At 44.9% G+C, this 24209-nt stretch overlaps 1 protein-coding gene across 3 annotated transcripts; it reads left to right on the top strand.

Moving 5' to 3' along the window:
- The first annotated feature begins 6154 nt into the window (after window positions 1–6154).
- ST8SIA3 (ST8 alpha-N-acetyl-neuraminide alpha-2,8-sialyltransferase 3) lies at window positions 6155–23087 on the top strand. Of its 3 annotated transcripts, none has more exons than XR_006383882.1 (5): window positions 6216–6603; window positions 7988–8110; window positions 10589–11146; window positions 13698–20542; window positions 22445–23087. XR_006383882.1 is itself a non-coding variant. In XM_044242904.1 (4 exons), exons 1-4 carry the CDS (start codon window positions 6425–6427, stop codon window positions 13978–13980), a joined length of 1143 nt encoding a protein of 380 aa, XP_044098839.1. In that variant the 5' UTR covers window positions 6155–6424; the 3' UTR covers window positions 13981–23087. The 3 variants fall into 3 exon arrangements, 1 of the variants encoding a protein (XP_044098839.1); XR_006383881.1 differs by having other exon boundaries at window positions 13698–20554; XM_044242904.1 differs by having other exon boundaries at window positions 6155–6603; window positions 13698–23087.
- Window positions 23088–24209: the final 1122 nt, after the last annotated feature.

The following is a 24209-nucleotide window of genomic DNA, read 5'->3' as shown; positions in this document are numbered from 1 at the left end:
TTTATTCAATGAAGAAAGGGCTATTTGAAGTTCTTGTATTTCTTTCACATAGAGACGCTCCACTGAGCCTTAAGAGAAGCATTCGTCTGTAGGCATAAATGAGTAATTCCTCAGCTTCCAGAAAACGTAATCATTGCAAACATCTGAAGTGTTAAAATTTTATGCAAAATATCTTTTGTAAAGACACAGACAAAAACCTTGAAATAAATATCATTTTAAACTGGTCTCAGCAATTATGTTTTAAAAATTAATACTCCCATGCCCGTGAATGTGTAGAGCATCTCCGGGTGGCAGCAGTGGCTGTCTCTAAGGAGACAGGGTTGGAGGAGTCTCAGTGTTCCCGGTGCCTCTCTCCTGTGCTTTATAGTTTGTACTGTGTGCATGCCTTATCATTGATCTAGCTTGATACAATTACGTTCTTTAAACATGGTTTCTTCACTAGGTAAGACAACTCATCCATTCTCGTCCCGGTGTATGATCTTTCTCTACAACCTGTGCTGGAGACCAAATTTCTCCCGGGCAGAGAGGTTCCCTGCCTTCTTCCCACCCTGAATATCAGCTGGGTTGAGTGTTGTGCTGACCCTAAAGAAGGCAATGAAAGGGAGATGCTGTCTCTTGGCTGACTGCACAGGATGGCTGGCTCTCTAGACCCAGGCACCAGCCCCGCCCAAGCTTCCTCTGGCCGCAGAGCAGGCCATCGGGCTTCAGATGAATCCATCTGGTTTTTCCTTGGCTGCCCCTGGCCCTCCACTCCTACAAGTAAATAGCTTTTTCAATGCGGCTATGTACTCTCTTCACCAGTAATCCTGAGACACGGTGACCAAGAGAGGAAGTCAAAGCCCCTCTTCATCTGAGCCCTGGAACCCACCGGAGCCAAATCCTCTTCAGGAACACAATAGTTGTGTGGCCTCAGACACAACCTACTTAACCTCTCTGAGCCTCAGTTTCTTCATTCTTGAAACGCTGGCCAACCCTCAGAGGGGTGGAATAGAGGAAACAAGATCGGTTGTTAAAATGCGTAGCACAATACCCGACACATAGTAGATGTGCAATAAATGTCATATGACATGATCTTCCTCCTCCTCTGTTTCCTCCTCATCATCATCAGTTTTAACTGATTCTCACTCTCAAAAGATGATGCTTTCAAATTTCCCAGGGCTGCACACATCTCCAGCTCTGTCTCAGGAACCACTGACAAGCATATGGAATAGCGGAAAGGGTAGGCTTTAGAGTCAAAAAGGCTTTACCTTGAACAAAATCATTAACATCAGTGTCTTCAGGTACGAAGTGAAAATAATTCTACCTTCCTCTCTAACAGACTGGGTAAAGATTGCAGATTATGTATAAAAGGCTCCTGGCATATAATGATTGCTCTCTACATCTTGGCTGTTTTCACTTTATTCCAAGTGGGCCTATCTATTTGCTGGTCCCGGAATGCTTATCTCTCTTCTGCCTCCACATCTTGGTTCAGCCTGGTTGCCCCTGCCTGCCCTGCCCTCTGCTACCATCTCTGCCTCCAGAAACTTCCATGCATCTTTTCTAGTTTCAGTCCCATCTGAGGGCTTCTGTGAAGCTTTCTTTGTCTACAATGGCTTTCCCACCTCTGAGCTCATGAAGTATCTTCCATGGAAAAATAGGAGGTAGAAACCCCCAGAGTCCCAAAGTCTTTTCCCCCTGTGGCCACTGTTAGACCTATTAGAAACTAAGTCAGGCAATGTGTGCTGGAAGAACTCTAGTCACGTGTGGCCAAAGAGTGGTTTCCCAGTGGACTGTCCTTGAGCTCCCCGGACTATGATCTCCATGTCTTCTAGGAGGGTCACTGGCCCTTTCAAAAGTCGACTCCCTGATGCCGTACTCAGGAGTGAGGACCTCTGAACAGAAACTGGTCAGTTGGTTCATTCATAAATTAAAGTGCCCTCGTGCTCCTTGCGCGTGAAGAGGACACGCCAGCTGATGTACACCTGAGCAGCTGCTGTTTCCATCTCCCCACGGGCCTGCCTCCAGCGGCTCCTCCATCCACTCGGTGCAAATAAGATTGAGCCATTCCTCTCTTAAATGTTGGGTGGGTTGGGAGCAGAGCTGCCAAGGACACAGCCAGCTTCTTAGCACCTTCCAAACCAGGACTACCAGGACCCTTCACAATCTGGTCCTCGCTCCCTTTCTAGGCGCCTTTTTTTTTTTTTTTTTTGTCTGTCACCTCATTGTGTCTTGGCATTCCTCAAGCCCATTGTAATCTTCCCTGCCTCCTCCTCTCCCCTACTTAGAATGTCCTTTTTTAAAAAAAATTATTTGACACACAGAGAGAGAAAGATCACAAGTAGCCAGAGAAGCAGGCAGAGGGTGGGGGGAAGCAGGTTCCCCACTGAGCAGAGAGCCTCACTCAGGGCTCGATCCCAGGACCATGGAATCCTGACGTCATGACCTGAGCTGAAGGCAGAGGCCTAAACCACTGAGCTACCCAGGCACTCCCTAGAATGTCCTTTTTAACCTCTTTACCTAATGAATCCTACTCATATTTTACAACCCAGTTCAGATGTTGCCCTCTGTGAAGAACTCTGCCAACTGTCACAGTCTGTTGTCCGGTTGACCCCCCCGCAGCACTGTCACTGTGCCTGCTGGCCAGGACTGCTGGGCACCTGCTTATTGATGCTTGTGCCTCTCTCCCACAAGACCATAAGCATTAGGAGGATGAGGATAATTTTGCTACCCTTTATCTGTCCAGCAAGGTGTCTGATAACCACACATTTTATTTAATAAGCTGATGAAAGAAAACAGAAATAACTGAATGAAGCTCACTCTTTTTTTTTTAACAGTTTTATTTACTTATTTTTAGAGAGAACACAAGCAGGAGGTGCAGAGGGAGAGGGAGAGAATCTCCTGCAGACTCTGTGCTGAGCACAGAGCCCAATGTGAGGCTCGATCTCACGACCCTGAGATCACGACTTCAGCTGAAACCAAGTGTCAGACGCTCAACCGACAGCACCACCCCGGTGTTCCTGCATGAAGCTCTCCCTAAGGAAAGACTTCCTTCCCAGCTTTCCCATCCAAAATGCCTGGAAGCTACTCTTGGTAGGTATGTTTTTGTGAGGAGCTAGACAGGTTCCCAGAGCCATGTTTGCAAAAGGTAGGCAGTCACGGAGGTGAGAGAGGGAAGCACTTGTGCCCAAAATAACAGCTCCCCGAGAAAAACCCAAGTCAGAGGGGTCTTTCCTCTCTGTATTTCTTGTTCACATTCTCCTATCCTCCCATACAGGTTTCATTCCTAATGAAATTTGTTAAGTGATATTCTGCAGAAATGTCCTAATTATTTTTTTTAATTTACTAAATAGCTATCAAGCCGGGCTTGGAAAAAATCCTATACTCAGTACTGCAGTTGCTCTGGGAAGCACCATCCCCAGGATTCTTCCCTCTGGTAATTGCCATTTCCACCTTTAGGCCTAGCACAGGATTCCTGTCTGCTGGGTTATTTTCTGGCTAATTTGGTTCCTTTACATCATATGACTTTCAGTGACCCATATGCAATATGGCAATCATCCTACTAGGACTTTCTTTAGAAGGTTCACAAAGGTATGCAAAACATAAGCAATCTATCAACTTTTAAATCCAGGCAGAATGAGTCTGGTTTTCTAAGTCCCAGGAAAGCCTACTACATTCTTTTAAAAAAGAGAACCAAGGAGCTTCTTGATCTCTGCCATTTTCTGTAGGAAGATGCCTCACCAAGTACATCCCTTCCCATGCATTCTGTAGTGGGTCATTTATAGGGTCAGAGAAAGACACTGCCCAAGCTGCGCAGCTCGTATTTAGTAACAGCTAAATACAGGCCCGGAGCTCTGCCAAGGCCTTCACATGCCCTGCATCATCTTTCCCCAACTCCCGGAAGGTTTTTATTCTGATTCTGCCGCTGAGGAGCCTGGAACACAAAGAGGCTGATAACTGAGCCTAGGTCACAGAGCTGTGGGTGCCAGAGCCAGCTTTTGAAGTCAAGTTCATTGGCTCCAGAGTCCGAACGTGTAACCATTACTCTGAGCTCCATGCCGTGTGCCCTGCTTTCGTGTTCAGGGAGAGTTTTTCCAGTACATGGGATTCCTAGACAGTTCTCAAAGGGAAGATCTTACTCCTTTTAGCATTTTGCACTGTATTCATATGGCTTTCTCTTTAAAAGAAACTACAGTTATTATTCAAAAAATAGGAGTCAAGTATTCATCATATACAGATAAGCAAGCCTTTTCTAACACTTTTTAAATAACAAAAGTCCCATGAGAAAAAGATGATTTGTGTCCTCTTGGCCCACATTTTAATTGTTTTTTGTTTTTTGTTTTTTTTTTTTAAAGAGAGCATGCAGGTGTAGTGGATGGGTGGTGGGGGCAGGGACAGAGAGAGAGGGAGAGAAGAAATCCCTAGCATGAGAGAATCCATGCCAAGCAAGGAGCCCAACGCAGGGCTCCATCTACGACCCAAGATCACAACCTGAGCAAAATAAAAATTTGGATACTTCACCAACTGAGCCACCCAGGCATTCCGGTTCACATTCTTAGATTTGAGTATAAAATGCCCTCGTGGGTGCAAAATGAATGACTCCCTTCGTCATTCATTGGAAATAGACATTTGCATTCTGCATGTTGCTGCCCACCACCAGACAGATGTTTTTTACAAGGGACCTCATTCAGTTCTCAAACATTTATTAAGCGTGTCCCCTACATGGGACAGTTGCTGGGCAGTATGTGCAAACAGTGAGGAAGAAGATATGGCCCTGGCCTTTTAGAAGTTTACAATGCAGAAGTTCACCCCTTTGAGGAATTTGAGGTCCACAGAAAGACCATAACCTCAGGTCTACCGAAGTCCATAGATAAGAAGTTCAGGAGAGAAATAAATCATAACCACCTAGGAAAGTATCAGTTTGCTTTATTGGAAAAGATTCTCAGAGGCCAATGTCTCACCTCCAGCTTCTTTCATTAGTGCTTAAGGACCAGTATTGGGAGGACAAGGCCAGGAAAAGACTAGGGTAGAAAAAGCCACAAGCTAATTGCAAACAACAGAACTCAAGAAACGTGCTGGTTGCCACTGAGAATCCAGCAGCCTGCCTGAAAAGTTACTAATTTTTATTTCCAATGGGTGTTAAAACCAGGCAACATATGAATATTCTGAAACAAGCTGAAGGTCAAGCAATACAAAGCATTAGGCAGTGAGCTTTCCGTCCACCCTCAGAGGCAGCCTGGTTCTCGGGCTCCTTCAAAAGAGAGTTCTGTGCATTTATAAATTTTGTAATGCCTTCAGCTTCTGGGCTACACAGGGCTAAGTTAGGTGGCCCATCCCCAAGTCCTGGTCCCAGGAACAGGTCAGGAAAGTGGCCAGTGTACAGTGAAATCAGGGAGAATTGCTCCAGGCCTGGCCTACTCAGGGCCACTGCCCAGCTGACAACTTAATATGAGCTGGGACAAGGACAGGGAAGGAGAAGCCAGGCCCTCCACACTCACAGCGTACCTCACAACTGTGCTAGGCACTACCCACCCTTTAGTGAGAAACAATGTATGTGGTGGACATTCCAAGTGGAGAGGGGAGAGAGTCTGGAAAATTCTGGGGAGGTTTTAAGGGCTGACAAGGCAGGCTGGCCCAGGAGCTGTTAGGGCTTCTTGGCTAGGATGCTGACTTGCTGGGGCACGTGCTACCCTGTGGGGCCCAGGGCGTGCCTCAGTGGTGAGGAGAGTAGCTTTTAAAGGTCTGTCTTCCTAAGACCACTCTCTCTCTGCCTCTAGGAGAAGCACGGAGCTGGTGTAGAATCTCCATGAGCAAGCCCAGTGTTGATCACCCTATCCTGTAATGTATTTATAAAGTAATGAACGGTCCGTTGAGCCAAGTTTGGGCTTCTGTCTCGCCCCGGCACCTCCTCGCGCGAAGCCTCGCCCGGGGAGCCTGTGGACGTGAACTGCAGCCTTCCAGCCTCGACTCCCCTCCCTCTGCCACCCCTCTTCCCTCCTCCATCTCTGGCCCTCCCCTCGCTTATTTGGGAGATTAGAGTTCATTAATTAAATCCTGTGCTTAGATCGAACTGTAACATTATTCCAATCACATTTATCTTACAGGCGGCGGAGGAGATGGCAGCCTCGCTGGAAACGCGCGGGGGAGCCTGAGCAGGCTGCCGGGGACGCACAGCGCGCTCGTTCGCCACGCTGCCGCGCAGACCCTCCATCTTCCTGCCCAGCCTCCTGGCCCTGCTCTGCCCTGTCTTGGGGGTCGGCTTCTCTCTAGGGCTCCTGCTCTTCCCCACCATCCCCCCTGGGCCTCCGCGGCTCCCCAGCCCGGTCCCCCTCCCCCGCCACACACGCTGACACGCGCGCGCGAACACACACACACTGACACGCCAGCGAGCTGCTGGCCGCTCAATGGACCGATTTCCCTGCTTCCCCTGATCCCAGCCCAGCCCGGGATGAGAAATTGCAAAATGGCCCGGGTCGCCAGTGTGCTGGGACTGGTCATGCTCAGCGTCGCCCTGCTGATTTTATCGCTCATCAGCTACGTGTCCCTGAAAAAGGAGAACATCTTCACCACTCCCAAGTACGCCAACCCAGGGGCGCCCCGAATGTACATGTTCCACGCGGGATTCCGGTGAGTGCGGGCCTCTATTTGAGCGCCCTCGGGTATCTGGCTTATGGGGATGGTGGGTAAGAAGGAGTGTTTTGGCTTCTCCCAGACACTTTGGGCACGATAATTGCGTGGTCCTTCCACTCCTCTCTCTGATTCCCCCTTCCCCCCTCCTTTATTTTTTTTTTAACCCAAAGCCCCTAAAAGCCGTTGTCCTAATTGATGTGATTGCATTTCTCGTATTCTTCCTCGTCATCCCTTCCCCCATTTCAAAAATGGGGGAGGGCTTAAGGAGAAGGATGGTGGAGGGAGAGGCGATATGGGGGGCGGATGGGAGGGGGCGCTGAACTCGGAGATGGACGTGCGTGAGGTGAGCGCCTACCCGGTGCAGCGTCCGCGGACTCCACGGCCGGACTCCAGGCGGTCCAGGGCCGATTTAATGGCGCAGGCGCTGGATTCCCCTTGCGCTGTCCTCACTCCTCTCCCCCACGCCCCACCCCATCAAATGATGCGCGGTTCTATTCTCCTGAAGCCCCTGGGGTATTTTACCTCGATCCTTTCCCCCAGCTGCCACCACCGCTTCCCGCCCCCCCCCCCGCCCTTTCCGGGATTTCTGAATTTCCTCCGCCCTCTGCGGGAAGCGAGCCTCCTAAGGGCCGCCTACCCTCGCCCCTAGTCCAGTTCACCTCCGGGCGAGGGGCTGGACTGGGAAAGCGCACGGCTCAGCTTGGCGCAACTCATCGAGAACCGCTGCCTCTACCAGTGACCCTTAGGAGCTCTCCCAGGAGGACCTCCTGAGGGGCAGGTGTACTATCTGCAACCTGTGGTCCAAGCGGGCCAGAGGTGCGGAACCTAGAGAAGCCCCACCTGGACTGAAGAGTGGAGCTGGCCTGCGGCCTCCAGGGGTCCCCAGCCAGGGGACAGGGAGTGAAGTCAGACTGGGCTCGGGAAGTAAGAGGTTAAGGCAGGAGCCCTCCCGTCTTCCCTTGAGTCTCCGGTTTCCTCTGCCCTTTCTCCAAAAATCAATTCGCCAGGACAGCCGGGGCGTCGCGGGTCGGACAGCGGAGGCGCGGCCGCTGTCCGCGGTGCTGACTCCCTAGTCCTCAGGGCGCGTCATTCTCCAGCAGTGCGCCGGGCTCCCGCCCCTGCTCTCCGCGAGACGGCCATTTTATGGTCTCTCCCGGACCCGGAGGGATGGACAATGGAGGCGGATTTCCCTAGTTTTCTTTTTCCCCCTGGGTGTGTGTGGGAGCGGAGAGTGGACCAAATGAGAGAGCCTCAGGCGGGATGGAACCAGTGCGTGTACCAGGTGTCCCCCTCCAGCCCCAGCCGCCTGGGCTTTAATGGCTACGTTGCTTCCCCCAGCTAAGGCCAGCACGTTTGTCTGTGTACTCATGCTCCTCTCCAGGTCACAATTTGCGCTGAAGTTTCTAGATCCGTCATTTGTGCCCATTACGAATTCTCTGACCCACGAACTCCAAGAGAAACCTTCTAAGTGGACATTTAATCGGACAGCGTTTTTACATCAAAGGTAGGATAGGGGGAAATGATCCGAAAGGTGTTTTTGAATTCTGGAGTTCAAAAAACAAAACAAAACAAAATGATCCAAAACAACAAAAATCTATCCCCCACCGCGAGGTATTATTTGCATTGTCTTCTTGGCCTGACTGCACAAAGGCAGGTTGGGAACCCTTTATTATGTATGTAGTGTCCCCTCATAAAAAGAAAACATCAAGAAGACCAAATGAATGTAAGAGAAAAAGATATTTCCAATATCCCCCCCAACCTGGCCTTAATTGAACACAATAATTTATAGTTAACATGCACGGGTAATACTGCCAAAGCCATCTACTAAAAAAACTGAATTAATTAAAAATAAATTAAAAAGTTAATTGCCTCAAGACCACCCAACAATACATTTCAGTCTCCTTCTGAGGAAAAAAAAATTAAAAATGAAATAAAATAGAATTGCTTCACCCTGAAATACACAGCAAATACTACAATCCATCCCTATCAATTACTAGTGAAAATCTTGGCCCAAATATATGCAGGTATCAAAGTTCAGTTTTGTTTTGGTTTCCCTATTTGTTTTCATTAAACCTTTACAGGCTTTAACATATGGTAAAAGCTACCTAACATCATTTTTATAGGTTGTCTTGTAACAGCCTCATTTATACATGAGGACTTTACGTGTATGTATGTTGTGGGTATGTGTGTGTGTGTGTGTGTGTGTGAGAGAGAGAGAGAGAGAGAGAGAGAGAGGAAGAAGGATGAGATTTATTCATATTTATTATCCTGAGTGATTTCTGGTCTCCTCTTCGCAACCCCAGATAAGTCACTGCGTCTTCCTTCTTGGTGGGATTATTATGCTGCTAAATGGAATGTGAGCCATCTAGTGTATTCATTAGGGGTGTGAATACTTATTTTACAGATACTCATTTTACCACTCATTTATAGGGTTGTGTTTGTTCTTAGCATTTGTAGTTACCACACTCGTTTTTATTTTAAACTAATGACAGAATTAAAACAAAGTCACTAGATATCTAAGGTGTCATGAAAATATGGTTTACTTGAAAAGCTGATATAGCCATGTGATTAGTATTAAAATTTTTAGAATTGTTTAATCAGAAATTACTCCATGGCAATGATTAATATGAAAACCAAAGAAGTGGCTTTCTTTTAAAATATTGGGGTTTTAGTCCAATATTAATTTTACAGACAACCCTGAAAACTTTAATGATAGTACACATTTTACTTTCCCTAAAACATCTTCCTAACTGAATAAAAATTTTCTTCCTACACTAGGCCATGTGACCCAAATGACCAGTCAGAATGATATTTCCTTCTCAAAACCTCCTTCCTTTCAATCCACTTATTAGGAAGTCTTTACTTTTCCCAGTATCCTTTTAGATTTACTTTACGTTTATAGTAGGCAAAGAATAGTTTGTAAAGACAACATAGGTAACTTTGGAAGTTCTGGATTAAAGCTTTCAGCTTGTGTGGCTTTATACTTTGACAAATATGTAATTTTTTAAAATAAAATTCCAGGTTAAGTGATGATACACACATTTAGTTTCAATCCTGCTATTTTTTAGGGGAAAAAAAACCCACTGGAAATTCACAGTGTGATTTCTTAGAATTAGTAGCAAAGTAACATGTTACTGGTCTCTCTTAAATATTTTAAATAGCTGAAACTTTAAGAGGAAATGCTTAATTTTACCTAAAGCTCAACATGAAAGCAACCTGAAACTGGTGCTAAGTATCACCCTTGCCTTGTCTATCCTCTATGCATATCCTCTATGCATACACTTTCAGGGTTTGTCATGGCCTTTTTTTTCTAAGGATTAACTTACTCCAACTAAATTGTGTTTCTATATAATCAAGTAGGAAACTGTTCTTGTTTCATTATTCAAAGGACCTTAATGAGATTATCATCTCACTTCTATTAAATATTCAGCTACACTCACTGATACTACCACTTCCATATTGTAATAATAGATAGTACTATAGTGATTCATATCTATTTGGCTCTTATTTGGACACCAGCGATATCTGATATTCCTTGAACACTGCAGTCCAATAGCAAACAAGTAGTCCCTAGTTACAAACTCTAAGTCACCACTGTTTGTACGTTAATGTGAGCTCTTTGGAGCCTGTGTAAATTGTCTCCCTGTATTTTCTGACACAGTTCGGCCTATGCCCCCGCCCCAACCCCGATCAAATACACTTTTCATGTAGGACAGAAAACCACAGAATGGCAGCTAAAACTGTGAGTTAGAACATTTACAAGTATTGAAGGATTATGTCCAGAACTTGACTGAGAAATTAGCACGTCTGTCCATTCTGAAGCAGTCCTTCCCCTAACAACCACAATTACTATGAATGTATAATCTTTCTTGGATACAATGTACTTACGATTCTTGTCTGAATGAAATGGCAGCGTAAGACATAAGATGCAAAATCAATTCTTTTGAATGGGATGCATTTAATGAATTTCTTTTCATTTTAGGCAAGAAATTCTTCAGCATGTCGATGTAATAAAAAATTTTTCTTTGACCAAGAATAGTGTTCGGATTGGACAACTGATGCACTATGATTATTCCAGCCATAAATACGTTTTCTCTATTAGCAATAACTTCCGATCACTGCTTCCAGACGTGTCACCCATTGTGAATAAGCATTTTAATATTTGTGCTGTGGTTGGAAATAGTGGGATCCTGACAGGGAGCCGGTGTGGACAAGAAATAGATAAGTCAGATTTTGTTTTCCGTTGCAATTTCGCCCCTACGGAGGCTTTCCAAAGAGATGTTGGAAGGAAAACCAACCTTACAACCTTCAACCCCAGCATTCTGGAAAAATATTACAACAATCTTTTGACCATTCAGGACCGTAACAACTTTTTCCTCAGTTTAAAAAAGCTCGATGGGGCCATTCTTTGGATCCCTGCGTTTTTCTTCCATACTTCAGCAACTGTTACCAGGACATTAGTTGACTTTTTTGTTGAACACAGAGGTCAGTTAAAGGTCCAATTGGCTTGGCCTGGAAATATAATGCAACATGTCAACAGGTGTGTATATTTTATTGCCTTTAAGTCTTACCCCACCAGATGGCAAATGAATATTGTAATCTCTTGGGGGTGGGAGGTATCCGGTTAGTGACCTGTGGTTAGCTTAGCACTTTAGGGCAAATTCTTAATTTTTGTAAAGAAAGAATGAATCATTCTAGGTAAGAAGTGCAATCTTCTACCCCCAGCTGGTAACAGAGTGCCAAATGGTTGGATTGGTGTTTCATCAGCCTCCCCTCTCTATTCCCTGTCTCCCTCCCTTGGTGGCAAGCCTAACAGGTAGTCATAGAAATCGCCAAAACTCAAGAATTTTCTTCAAATGGATGGCTAGGTCCCCATAATGTCAACGGCGAAATTAGGCAAACCAAGCAGTTTTCTAAAAAAGATGCAATTGACTTAAAATGCGTCTTTTTATTTGATATTTGGGAGTTTTGTCGATGTCCAAGATTAGAAAAACACCTAGGTGGATCACAAATTGTATAATCGGCCTTTATCATTTGGGATTTCAGTGCCAAAACATGTGAAGGGTATTTTATGAGCTTGTTGTTATCCCTTATAATTTGATAGAGAGATTGACCAGAAAGACAACATTTTCATCTATTCTGATGAGTCTTAACTCTGGATGTACACTAGAATCACCTGGAGAACTTAAAAAAAAAAAAAAAATACTGTTGCCTGGGCTCTAGTTCAAGGGATTCTAATGTAATTTATCTGGAGGTAGGAGGGGAAGGGCCCAGGTACCCGCTTTCCTTAATAATTCCCCAGATGATTCTAATATATAGTCAGAATTGGGAGCCACTAATCCAGGGCATTTTATAAAGTGAAATTAATTGTAAGACTCATTTTCCTTTAAACCATCTGGGGAAACTACCTCAATCCTAATATCCCCTGTGTAAGTAGCCTCCATGTCCTAACATACTGTCCAGATCATCCTAAAAGTTAAAGTGGGTTCTGGGAGGACTGGCAACCAGGGAATTCAAAGAATTTTTGTCCCCATCCTGTAGTCCTCTAAGACCTCCCAAACATAAGATCTGTTTAGTTGACCTCTCACAGAAGGACGAATCATCATCTAATCAAGTGGTATGTATCTAACAGGTAGGATTAGGACCATAATGTGCAGCCCAAACTGGAATTTTGTCTTTGCAAGAAAGAAGGTGCTATTAATAATTACAGCAGGATAACAAACATAATTTGGGGCTATCCTAACTTCCTGGAATGTATGGTCATCTTTTTGAGAGGTCATAGAGCCCAACTCCTAAGTTTAAAGATGAGTTAACTGAGATACGAAGAAAAGGAGTTATTTACAACAGGTCGCTGCCCAAAATGGGCAAAAACAGAATCTGAAGCCAGGCATCCTGCTAACCTGTCCTCCTGTGGTCTTCTGACCTCCTTGTTTTGCTCCCTTCTTGCTGTAGTTGAGTTTGGCCATACCAAAACAATCAACAGAAGTCATTCTCACTCCTTAGGTAAGAAGATCGAGACTAAACTTCTAAATTTCAACTAGAATGGGGAATGATCTGTGTGTGAAGCTTTTCAGTAGTAAAGAAGGAACTACACGTGCTTAGAAACTTCAGGAAATGGGCCTGGTGTGGCCTACTCTGCCCCCAGCTTTCCCAACGGGCTGTGGAGTTAACCGTAATGCTTCACAACCACTCAGGCTTGAACCAAACACATGGGTTCAATGAAAACTCGAAGGAAATACAGTCCACAGAAGCCTGATTCATGGATAGTTTCATTTTGCTGCATAGTCAATGATACACACACACACACACACACACACACACACACACACACACCCTGTGGTCTCAAATATGTGGTGGTATAGGCAGGAAGCTTCAAGTTACTGTCTAAATATGGAAGGAAAAAATAGCCATACTTTAGCATTTTTTTTTAAATTCAGAAAGGGTTCAAATACTTTTCTTAGGCCCTGCCGTGCTAAAGGAGGGCTCAGGACCACCTAGCTAGACAACAACGGAACAGGGAACATGACTTTTTATAAGAAGGTACGGAAAAATAAGTCCCCACACTCTTTCTAGACCAAAGAAGAAGGATTTAATCTCTAGATTTGGGAAGAAAGTGACACAGGAGGTGCCCTTAGATTAAACAACCTCCTCCCCACTTCCAAGGGCCCTTTGTGTATGAGAAGCAGAGTCATTCTCAGTGCTGGCCTTCTGAGCTGTCACCACTGAGGCAGAGCCACTGCTCCTGAGGACAGCCAGGGGTAAGGGCTGGCTTGGAACAAGAACGGCCTATATGGTCACACAGAAGCTTGTGCTCAGGAGGCTCTGGGACCTGGTTTAATGCTCAGTTACCGCCCTCTTGAAATTCTCAGTGGTTTGTCCTGGGTCTCACGAATTATGTAGCCAGTCCTGCCCCGAGTTGTTCTGTGGTCTAAAAGACAGACTCAAGGCTGGTACTATTTCTGGGGGAGGAGAAAAAGGCAAGGACTATTTAAGTTCCATATACAAATCCACCTCCCAGCCCAGTCACGGTGACCTTCTCGGAGTGGAACCAACACTGGCCTCTGAAACCACATGTACTTATTATTCCGCAGGTACTGGAAAAACAAACATTTGTCACCCAAACGGCTGAGCACAGGCATTCTTATGTATACCCTGGCATCAGCAATATGTGAAGAGATCCACTTGTATGGATTTTGGCCTTTTGGATTTGACCCCAACACAAGGGAAGATCTTCCATACCATTACTATGACAAAAAAGGAACCAAATTTACCACCAAGTGGCAGGAGTCCCACCAGCTGCCTGCCGAGTTCCAGCTGCTGTACCGAATGCATGGGGAGGGGCTCACCAAGCTGACTCTGTCACACTGTGCCTAAGACTCGGAACAGCAAGTGCCAAACGGCCATTTAAAAAGTGCCCCAAATCAAACGGAATAGTCTTCAGAATAGAACCCTAGAGATTTCCTTATAAAGATTGTCTGCCATTGAAAAGCAAAGATTGTCTCCCTCCTTTTGCACTGCTCTTTTAAGGGTCTTGGCAAGACAAATGAGTTGAAGCCACATGATTTAAACTTGATTGATAAAGGGAATGTTGCATCTGGAACTATGCTGCTAACGAAACGGTGTGAAGTATTTTCGTGTTTGTATTTTGATAATAAATGGCCTCCCGTTTTTTATGAGGATGAGAGCTGTAGTTCCCGCAGCTTTGAGATACGGTCCTCATAGTTTGGGCAGGATTTCAGTTTTGCCTGGGTGGGATCGGACTCTTCAAAATGGAAACAGACAAAAGAATCGTTTGCATCGCTCATCTCTCACTCTCTCTCTTTCTCACTCTTGTTCTCCATCTCTTTCCCTACAACCCTCCACCTGCCCCACCACTGTGGAGTTTAATAATTTGCTAGGAATCCTATTAAATTAGCTTTGCCTGTATGTGTTGCATCTGTACTTGTTTGATGTGTTCAAAGCTCTGGGTAACTTTGATGTTTCATGACCGACTGACGAAATCATGCTGGATCCCCTTAGGATGACTTTGATAAGATATGCCTCTTATGAAGTTCTCAGTGACCTGCGCAGTCATTCCACTGCAGAGCGGTCCCTCCGTGGTGAGTGGCATAGAAATCAGTGCCTCCTTCCCTATCATAAAGAAAATTCATGTCGTGGGTGGCATTGCCTCTCTTGACGTTAGTGTTGTTACGGCAAATCATTCTATCGCCATCTGCAAGCACATTCCAGCCTGAGTCTGGGGCCTCCCACAGTCTCAGCCCAAGCGCTGGGCCAGGAATTCTCTCTGAGCATAGAGGCAATGAGTCAGCTTAAGAGTCTGGAACACATAGAGGAAAAGGAAGAACGCTGAGAAGTTGTTATGGAATCCCGTGTACCTGAAAGCCTTGTAAGCCTGGTGTCCTTTCAGAGTCTTTGAAATGCAGATGGGTTAGAACAGAAGAGAAGATTCAAAGTTGACCAGGACAGGCCCCATGTGAACAGGCTGAGGTGAGGTCACACTCCGCATCCTTGTGTCCACCAGCACCTCTCAGAACTAGTTGTGCCCTGCAAGACACTTGTAGACGGTGGCTACTCCCTCTTCCCACTGGAATCTGCATGTCTAAATCTATATATCTAAAAATTAAGCATTTCATAAGGAAAGACCATTGGGTAATAGGAGGATTTGATACAAAATAACCCTTGGAATTTGAGCTGTCTAGCCCTGGTGTGAAGGAATTAGTTGGCCATTTTCTTCTTTTATTATAACCGCCTCAGAAGTAGAAATCACATCACTCCCATCCCTGGCTTTTCACTGAGCAGCACTTTGTTGTTTCAGTTCAGCCCAAAGTCTGGCCAAGTTGATGTTAAATTTTAATAAGAGTTTCTTTCTTCTTTCCAAATGCCAGTCAAGCACATTTGTAATACATCTGGGTGGGGTAGCTTGTTCTTTTCCAGAAATCTCATTCTAGATTGCTTGTAATGTTACAGACCTGTTTGAAGTAATTGCTTTAGTTCTGTCATCAGCTCACTGTCCCTCTTTGGGAAGGTATCACCATCCCCAAAGTTAAACCGCACACAGTAAGAAAAGACATCATTCTTAGGCTCATCTGCCTTCTGGTCCGAAAGGGCAGCTGTCTTGTTCTCATGTTTTTCAGAAAGCTCATCAGAGCAGCTTCCATTGGTCCAGATGGTAACTAGTGAAAGAAAAACTGTACAGGTTCGAATGTGTTACCAGTCGGGACACACCTTAAAAGGTTGTATGAATGGCAATCCAAATAGACAGGAAAACGAGGAACGGATGTTTTAAAATGGGAAACATTAACACAGCTCAATACCTGAAAAAATTGGAAGAGGAGACAGTAAAAAACATTTTTAAATTCACTGGTATCATTGGATGGGCATCAAAACGCCCCCATGCTTGTTCTCGGTCACTGTGAAGAGGACAGTACTCCAGAGCCCGTGCTGGGCTCTGTTAGGATCACAGCAAGATTGATAACCGACAGAAGTGTTTAGTTGGCTCTTCTAAGCACTTAGTTCATTTGGTTACAGCTAAGTGATATAAATGCCAGTGTTACACGGGCCAGATCCTGACTCGAGAGTTTTAATCCCAATGTGCCCATTAGATTTCCCTAAATATAAATATATAGACACGTTGAACCAAGCAGATTGAAGGAGCAAAAAGACCAGAATCCCTAAAAACAGCTTATTGTACTTTTAAAGTAGACCTCATCATAATGCCATTTTTGGCTTGCAGTTTTTTGGGGTTTTGTTTTTTTTGTTTTGGTTTGGTTTTTTGTTTGGTTTGGGGGGTTTTTGTTTTTTTTGTTTTTGGGTGGTTTTTTTGGTTTGGGGCTTTGTCTTTTCAAGTTCAGGAAGATGTTTAACATCTCACGCTGCTCTTGGCTCCGTCTTAACATCAGAGTGAGAGGACTTTTCCATCTTCCAACATCATTTCATCTGTCGTTTTCACAAAAACTCAGACAGAATACTGAGGAAACAGGCTGGTTTCCCAGAACCAGAGGGCTTAGAGATCAGGCTTATCCTGTTTCCAGGCATAACTTTCTGGAACTGATCCAAAAGACCACCCTTCCCTTTTCTTCAGAGATCTCTGAAGAAAGCCTCGGGCCATGCCATAGTGGTTAACCACAATCTCATACCTTATAAATTCTTTCTGCACAGCCTATATCCCTCCTGTTGCAAAAATTAGACCCCAAGTGTTGGTAAAGCATCTATCCCAGTTTTCAGCATGTAGGAAGCACTCAATATATGGCAGCTTTTACTGTTGTTTCTTTTGTTCATTGTACCCTTGACCTAGAATTCCAGCACAGAGAAACTCAACCTCTAGCTGATCATACGCCCTCTCTTCTTGTTTTTAAAAACTGTTTCAAAGATCAAACCTATATAACCACTGTCGCCACCAAAAGAGTTGGTAGGTCCCATGAGTCCTGATTCAAAAGGCGGTGGTATAAGTAACCAGAACTCCGGGGCTGTGTGGTTAAGAGCAGTGAAATGGGCAGACAGGACTATTAAGTCCCCCAACCAATTCAACCCAGATACAGACCCCTGGCTTGTGTATTGCCCTTGCTTTATTTGTTCTAGGCTAAGTGCATCCTTTTGCCTGGGATCCTCACAGCAGAATTCACCCTCAGCTGTTGCGATAAATTTCACCACAGAACCCTCAAGACCATGTATGTATGATAACAACACAAATGACCACGTCAGTTGTGGAGAGAAAAAAGCCCACATTTCATGACCAGCTTAATGCCAGTCCCTGAACCATATTTCATTGGTTGTTCTGAGAGTCATGTGCAGACATTTAAACCAGGGGATAGAGAGCTAAAATGAGATACCAAGACTTCCTCCCACACCCAGATATCTTCCCCATATTCGTTGATTAAAAGTTACAGTTCCTCTGCCTTTGCTTCCACGTCTCAAGTGTCCTTGACCATTGAAAAGTGCTGTGTGTTTAGTAGTATTGTGTGCCTAGCAGGGCTGACTGTGACTGCTGTACCATTTGCCTGTGACCTTGATGTCAGGCGTGTGACCATGGGGCTGCCAGCCAGGACGTGCAAGGGGAGAGCTTCCTCGGCCTCCTTGTGCCCAGGCCTCTAGTTATCCATGAATGTGAGTGCCATGACTAACCTAATTTGGTGGGGAAGTTAGAGAAGGGAAGACCTTTTTTTTCTGACTTTGGGCTAAGCAGTAGTTATTAGGAACTCTCAGACGCAAAGAAAGCTTAACCTGGGGCTGGAGGAAGCAGAGATGGAATTGTAGAACCATAGGATACGGGAAGTCAAGGAGCCTTTCAGCTTCTCTAGTCCTAATCTTTGATGCTACAAATGAGATATGGAGAAATAGGGAGGCTAAGTGATTTTCCCAAGATTGCACCAACTATCAGTAGAACAAGTATGACTCCTCATCTGCTCCATATTAGTATTAAATGAAGGTGGGCCTGAAAAGAATGTATTATAGTCTGGGGTCCTCATGGTACAGAAAATAAGTCAGACTGTAAAGAAGGAAAATGTATTCTCTTCTTCCCACCCTAGAAAAAAAGTATTTTTTTGTCAATGTAAAGCAGTATTTATTTGTTGCCTAGGCATACAACAGCCCACTGGTAATCACCTACGTTCTCGCCTGAAATGAGAGAAAACCCCCTTGGTCGATCATGATTCTGGTAAATCACAATTTAGTTATTAACAGTTCATATTTGACGGCTGGAATGTCATCCAGTAATACAGTGTTCACCGTATCAAACCTTGTCTTAGCAATATGGATGTATAATTTGAAGCTGAATACTAAGAATAGTCATGTACTTCTTTTTAAAATTTTTATTCAGCTTATTTAAGCTGGCAAACACCCCCAAACAGTTCACTTGTTGCATCGTTCCATGTGTATTATTTTCAGCGGGGGTCTGTTAAGATCAGGAATACATTCTGTCAATGCTTTCCACATTGTAATTTCAACAGCAGATTTTGCATTATTGCGTTAGTTCAATATACGAAGAAGATGTGCAAATAATAGTGAATGACATTAAGCTGAGTCTTCATGTGCAAAATAACAGACCAAGCAATTTTCTGTATAAACCTGGACCCTTAAGTCCTTTTCCTCTGATTGTTTAAATGGGCCAGGCAAAAGTATCTGTTCAGCCTCTACTTCTTCCTGAATATGCAGAACTGTCCTTTTGCTTACGAAGATTGTTGGGACTGTGTGTATGTGGCTGAAAACCCAGATGGAGCATCACAGGTGCCAGAGACTTAAAGCCCCTGGGCCACCTGCCTGACCTATCTGGGCTCTGTGGCCCAATTAATCAAGGCCACGGGTGAATTGACACCAAGGACCAAAATGACTAAATACACCTCTCTCGCTCTGATTGCTTTGTCACATAGACATAACATTGGAAATGGGAAACATTTTAGAATGTCATTATTGTATTACACAGTATTTCCTAAAATTTGTTTTTATTGTGTTGACTTATTATTGAAGATATGTATTTTAATAGATGTTTTTATCCTCAATGCAGCCCATTCTCATGTTGTTAATTACAGTGGAATCACAGTGAAGAGCCTGTCGCAGAAAAGCTGACTCCAATCTGAGATTACAATGGGTTTATGGGGTTAGGACCTGGATTATGCGGCTGATCCACCAGCAAACAAAGCTGTAGGACATGAGGAGCTCTTTAAGACACAACTCTGGCACCCCACCCCAGACCTTTGACTCAGAATGTCCTGGGATAAGCTAAGCTTACAAAGATTCCCAGGTGATTCTGATGCCGCCAGCATTTGGAAACAAATAATATATAGCGAAATCATATAGACCGTTTTGACCAGAGTAGCTGAATGCTTATCACTCCTCAGGCAATTAAGTATCACATCTGTTCCTTGAAGTTATCATAATGCACAGCGATACAGACACAGTCTTAGTGACTCAACGATTCAACTGTTTTGGCTGAATTGACCTGTCACTAATTTGTAAGCAAACAGTAACTGGTTAATTTAGTCAGAATGGATACACGCCTGAAGACAGCTGGAGTGAGGGACATAGCTTTAATATACTTTACCCCAAGGCCAGCAGTTTACAGTTCACTTTTGATATTTCAGACGAAGAGGGAGATCTCAGGTCATTCCTCTCTACAAATGGATAGACTGAGAAACAGGGAAGTTAAATGATTCGTTCAGATTCTACTTTGGATGTCATTCCCAGAGCCTAAACTCTTCCTGAAGGGGTCTGATTTCTCAACCGACAGGTAATGCCCCAAATGCAAAGATCCTCAGGTTACAACAAAACCAATCAAAAAAAGGAAATGCAAGAAAGTTAAAATTCTAAGACCAACTGAGTATAAAATTCCAGGAGCAGCTGAGCTAGCGGTTTCTGGCTGCCCTGGGCCAGCCTCTGCTGGATAAGGTGCCACCGTGCTAATGAAGCTTTGGACAGGCTCCTTTTGCCAGCTGTGTACATGCAAAGCCTTCAAATTATACATCATCAGAGACACTAAAGGGCTCCTTTGATTTTCTTTCTGGGGAACTCAGACGATTGTAGCTCTTTAGCGTGCTGCTAAACACGTAAAAGCTGGCTCTGGAGAAGGGGGAGCCCTGACCTACAGCACCTGCTGATCCCCATGGTATCAATACTCTCGGCATTGACCGTTTCAAGCTACGAACTTACTGTTAACCAGGTGAATATGTAACAACACGTTTTCAGGAGCCACTAGGAGCTGGCGCAAGCCCGGGACTGCCTGAGCATCTTCTGAGTCAGAAAGAACCAAACAGGACAGGCTAGCAGCGGCTTTGGAGAAACTCCCAAGTGCCCCCTCCCCACAAGGAGGCATTTCTACTTCGGTTAAATCTACTACTTTTTAGTATACTATTGGGTCCTTGAGGCTAAGGACTCTAAGATGTGCAAAATATTTCCTAGCCGTGTGACTCTTAAGAACCTCTCAACAGACCACTCCGTCCTTTGGGTAAGCTTCCAGGTAAACGTTCTTTAATTTAACTGCCAGTTCCAACCATGTTTGGCTGATCTTTCCTTATATCCTATAGCCCATTGCCTGTTTCCCCAAATCTCTCATGTTCCTGGTTCACTTGCTCCTCATTCTCTGACACAGTACCCAGAAATCAGTGCCTGCACGGGAACAGGGGAAGAACAGACATCCATCCAGTAGTTTCAGCTGGCCCCACCACACCTGTAGAGGCTCCATGGTTCAAAGGTCTCCCACCAAGGGACATCTGCTAAGCCTCAGGCCCAATGCTTGAGTATGCTCTCGGCTGGGGTTTTTTGCCCACAGAAAATTTCTAATGGACAATAAAGACCACAAATAAGAACACCAATGGGTAAACTTTGTAGAGGGAGCCATCAGGTGACCCTTGCCCTTAGCTATGCTAGTGGAAGGCTGGACCCCGGGAAAAACTACCAACAAACGTTTGGCCACTGACGTTCCCTGGGCATTGAGCAGTAGTATGACAACTTTTCTTCTTCTTCCTGCTGGCTCTAAGTGAATGCCCTACTTAACCGAGTGTTTTGAAATCAGACACTCTGGTGAGCCACAGGACAAGCTTTGTTTGCAAATTAAAGGTTTTTCTGATGGAAATCATTCGTAGGTAGATTTGATTCAATCCTTTGGAAGACAACACTGGAAAAAGAATGGATTTAATTCCTTAAACATCATAAGTGGACATGGGCTTTTATTCTTTAGGTAGTAAATCAAAATTAGATCGTAACAGAGAAAATCTACTTTCCTTACTGTAGTAAAATATCCTTCAGGGTCTGTAAGGCATTTCTAGACTACAGATGTTTGAAACTCAACTTGAACACTGTCTATCTTGTGTTTAAAAGGCCAGGGTATCCCTCTGTTTTCTGCACTCTTTCTTAACAGTCTTGGAAATGAGCTTGCTTCTTTGTACTGAATAAGCTACCTTTTGTTTTAAATAAATCAGGTACCTGCTCAGAGGTTTTTCTGTATTCAACAAATTGCATGTAGCCTTGGCACAAAATATACCTTCATTCCCTGTTTTTTTTCTTTTCTTTTTTTTTTTTTTGGTGGACACCAGAGAGATGAGTCCATAGCTACCAGCAGAAAGGACTTGACAGGAGGCCCCATTTTATTATGAACAAATTCACAGCAAAACCAGCCTTGAGGAACCAGTCACTCCCACAGTATTTTTAGCGAAGGAAGTAGGTTAGAAAAATTGGTAGATGAGATGAGATGAGAAGAGAGGTTAGATCAACGTGCAGATGTGGGATAAAGTCACTGAAGTACTTACAAAAAGGAAAGGGGAGGTTTCCCTCTGAAATCTGGAACCTAAATTATTTTGCAAGGCTTAGAATAATTGGTCTCCATGTCAAAACACCCTTTAACCACATTTCAAAATCCAAATCTAAGCCCTTATTATGCAAAAAACAGCCTTACAGCCAAGAGCCCTGGGAGGGGTTTATTGAGGATTTGAGATCCAACCACCAAGCATCAGCAATTAGTGCTGAAATCCTCCCAGGACACGGAACAAAAATACTGAACCATCACCATGCAGCCCCGTATGCTCACAGAGGAGAGTCAACCCCGCGCAGAGCAGAACGTCCCAGCTCTAGACATTATCTCAGGTCCAGATTTCAGATCGACATCTTCAACATGGTGATGAGACGGCTGAGGTCGGGAAGGGAGGAAATGATTTACCGGCCCAGCTAGTTAACGGCAGTTAGAGTCCCGGGTCCCCCAACCGCTGACTCTACTTGAGCACACCTTGCTGCCTCCGTACTTTAGACGGGAAGCTAACAATCCATTGTAAAGCGTAAATCAGAGATCAAGACAAAAGAATGTTTGTGATACCTTCTCTCAATTGACCTACTTGGTTTCACCACTTCATTTCAGCATCCTTTTAAAGAATGTTATACCAAGGTAGAAGGAGGAACAAAGCTCTTTTCAGAGTGATGATGAAACCAAAAGGTGGGAGAAGAGTGAATGTAAGTTACTGAAGAAATGAGCAAGAAGCATGCGTCAGGGAAAAGAAATGCTTCCTATATTGTCACAACCCTAACCCTCCCCTCACACACTTGATGCATTTATTTTGGAAAATGCCGTTTTACGCTAAGAGACTGGCATTGAAGAGTTCGCTCCTTCTCAACTACATCAGAAGCATCCTTGCTCTTGGGGAGAAGCTGCGGCCCTTCGGATCAGACCCCCTCCCCTGGGACGGGCAGCCTCAGCTGTCCTGAGAAACAAGATGCCAGACGGATGGGGCCACGGAGACCTGAAAGGAGCCAGCGCCGCTGGACTGAGGAACATGTAAATAGCTTCCGCCTTCTCGGTAAACAAGGATAACCGTCTTTCTTTTGTAGAGGTGATCGTGTGTACCTTGTGACTGTAGTGCGTGAAGAAAAACGCAGTGATCTGCTTCGACGGCTCCCCAGATGTACCTGTTCCGTGTGAATATGCCTGCCTCGTTGCCTCATGTGCCAAACACAGTACTGAATGCGTTGTTTTTGAATAAACTCTTCTAGCGTGCATTGGGAAACACGGCTGGGTGTCTCTGTCCCATCTGGGAGACCCTCCCATCCCCACCCCCACCCAAACACACTCATCCGATGCAGAGGTTAAGCGTCCCTCCTTTTGTTCAGTCCCCGTGTTTTGAGAAGTTCTCCTCGGAGAGGTGGACCACGCCAGGAAGGCTGGGCTTGGCTGCCTTCAGCCATGAAGGAGCAGCAAACAGTAAAAGCGCCCCCACGCACCATCCTTCCATAGGTCCCTGAACGCAACAGGCCTTCAACATCATTAATGATAATACGTTCATCTTGAGTGTACAGTCACACACGCTACTTAAGGTCACCAAGAGTCAGGTGGGAGGGTGGGAGGACAGGGAGTTGGTCCCTGTCGCACAGACAGTGGTGGAGTTAAAATGAGACTGCAGTCTGATGCCAGTTCTCTCCTGCCCCTTCACCCATTCTAGTCTCTCTGCAGGCCACCTTCCCACAGAGCCTTCCCTCAATGTCCCCATCAGCCTCCATTCCTTTACGTGGTTTTATTTTTCTTCATAGGATTTTCTTTCCTTGGGTTTTTTCCTAAGATTTTGTTTATTTTAGAGAGAGAGAGAGTGTGTGTGCATGAGCAGGGGGAGGAGCTGAGGGAGAGAGGGAGGGAGAGACTCTCCAGCAGACCACGATGAGCAAAGAGCCTGACTCAGGGCTCAATCCCGCGACCCTGAGATCGTGACCTGAGCCAAAACCAAGAGTCAGATGCTCAACCAACTGAGCCACCTAGGAGCCCCAGCATTTTCTTTCCTTGTTTGAAATGACAGTATTTAATTACTCCATTGTCTGTATTTCCCACTTATTATAAGCTCTGCCTTCTGCAAAGTATGTAACTTCGCTTGTCTTAATCATACCCTGCTCCCAGTGCCGATAGCAGTACTGGAAGCCGAGTAGGCTATCGCTTCATCTCTGTTGGATGGATGCATGGATGGATGGATGGATGGATGGATACACCAGAATCTATATGTCACTTCTCTTTTTCATCTCCCTTCCCATCTTGATGCCTACACCACAGACACAGACACTCTGTTCTGACTGAGCTGCCTCAAGGCCATGAATATTATGTGTTGACTGAATGAATGAATCGTCCTAGGAACTGTTTTTCTCAA

The sequence above is a fragment of the Neovison vison genome, chromosome 3 (assembly GCF_020171115.1).
Source record: "Neovison vison isolate M4711 chromosome 3, ASM_NN_V1, whole genome shotgun sequence".
NCBI classification, from domain to species: Eukaryota; Metazoa; Chordata; class Mammalia; order Carnivora; family Mustelidae; genus Neogale; species Neogale vison.
This window is presented reverse-complemented; position numbering and strand designations above follow the sequence as displayed.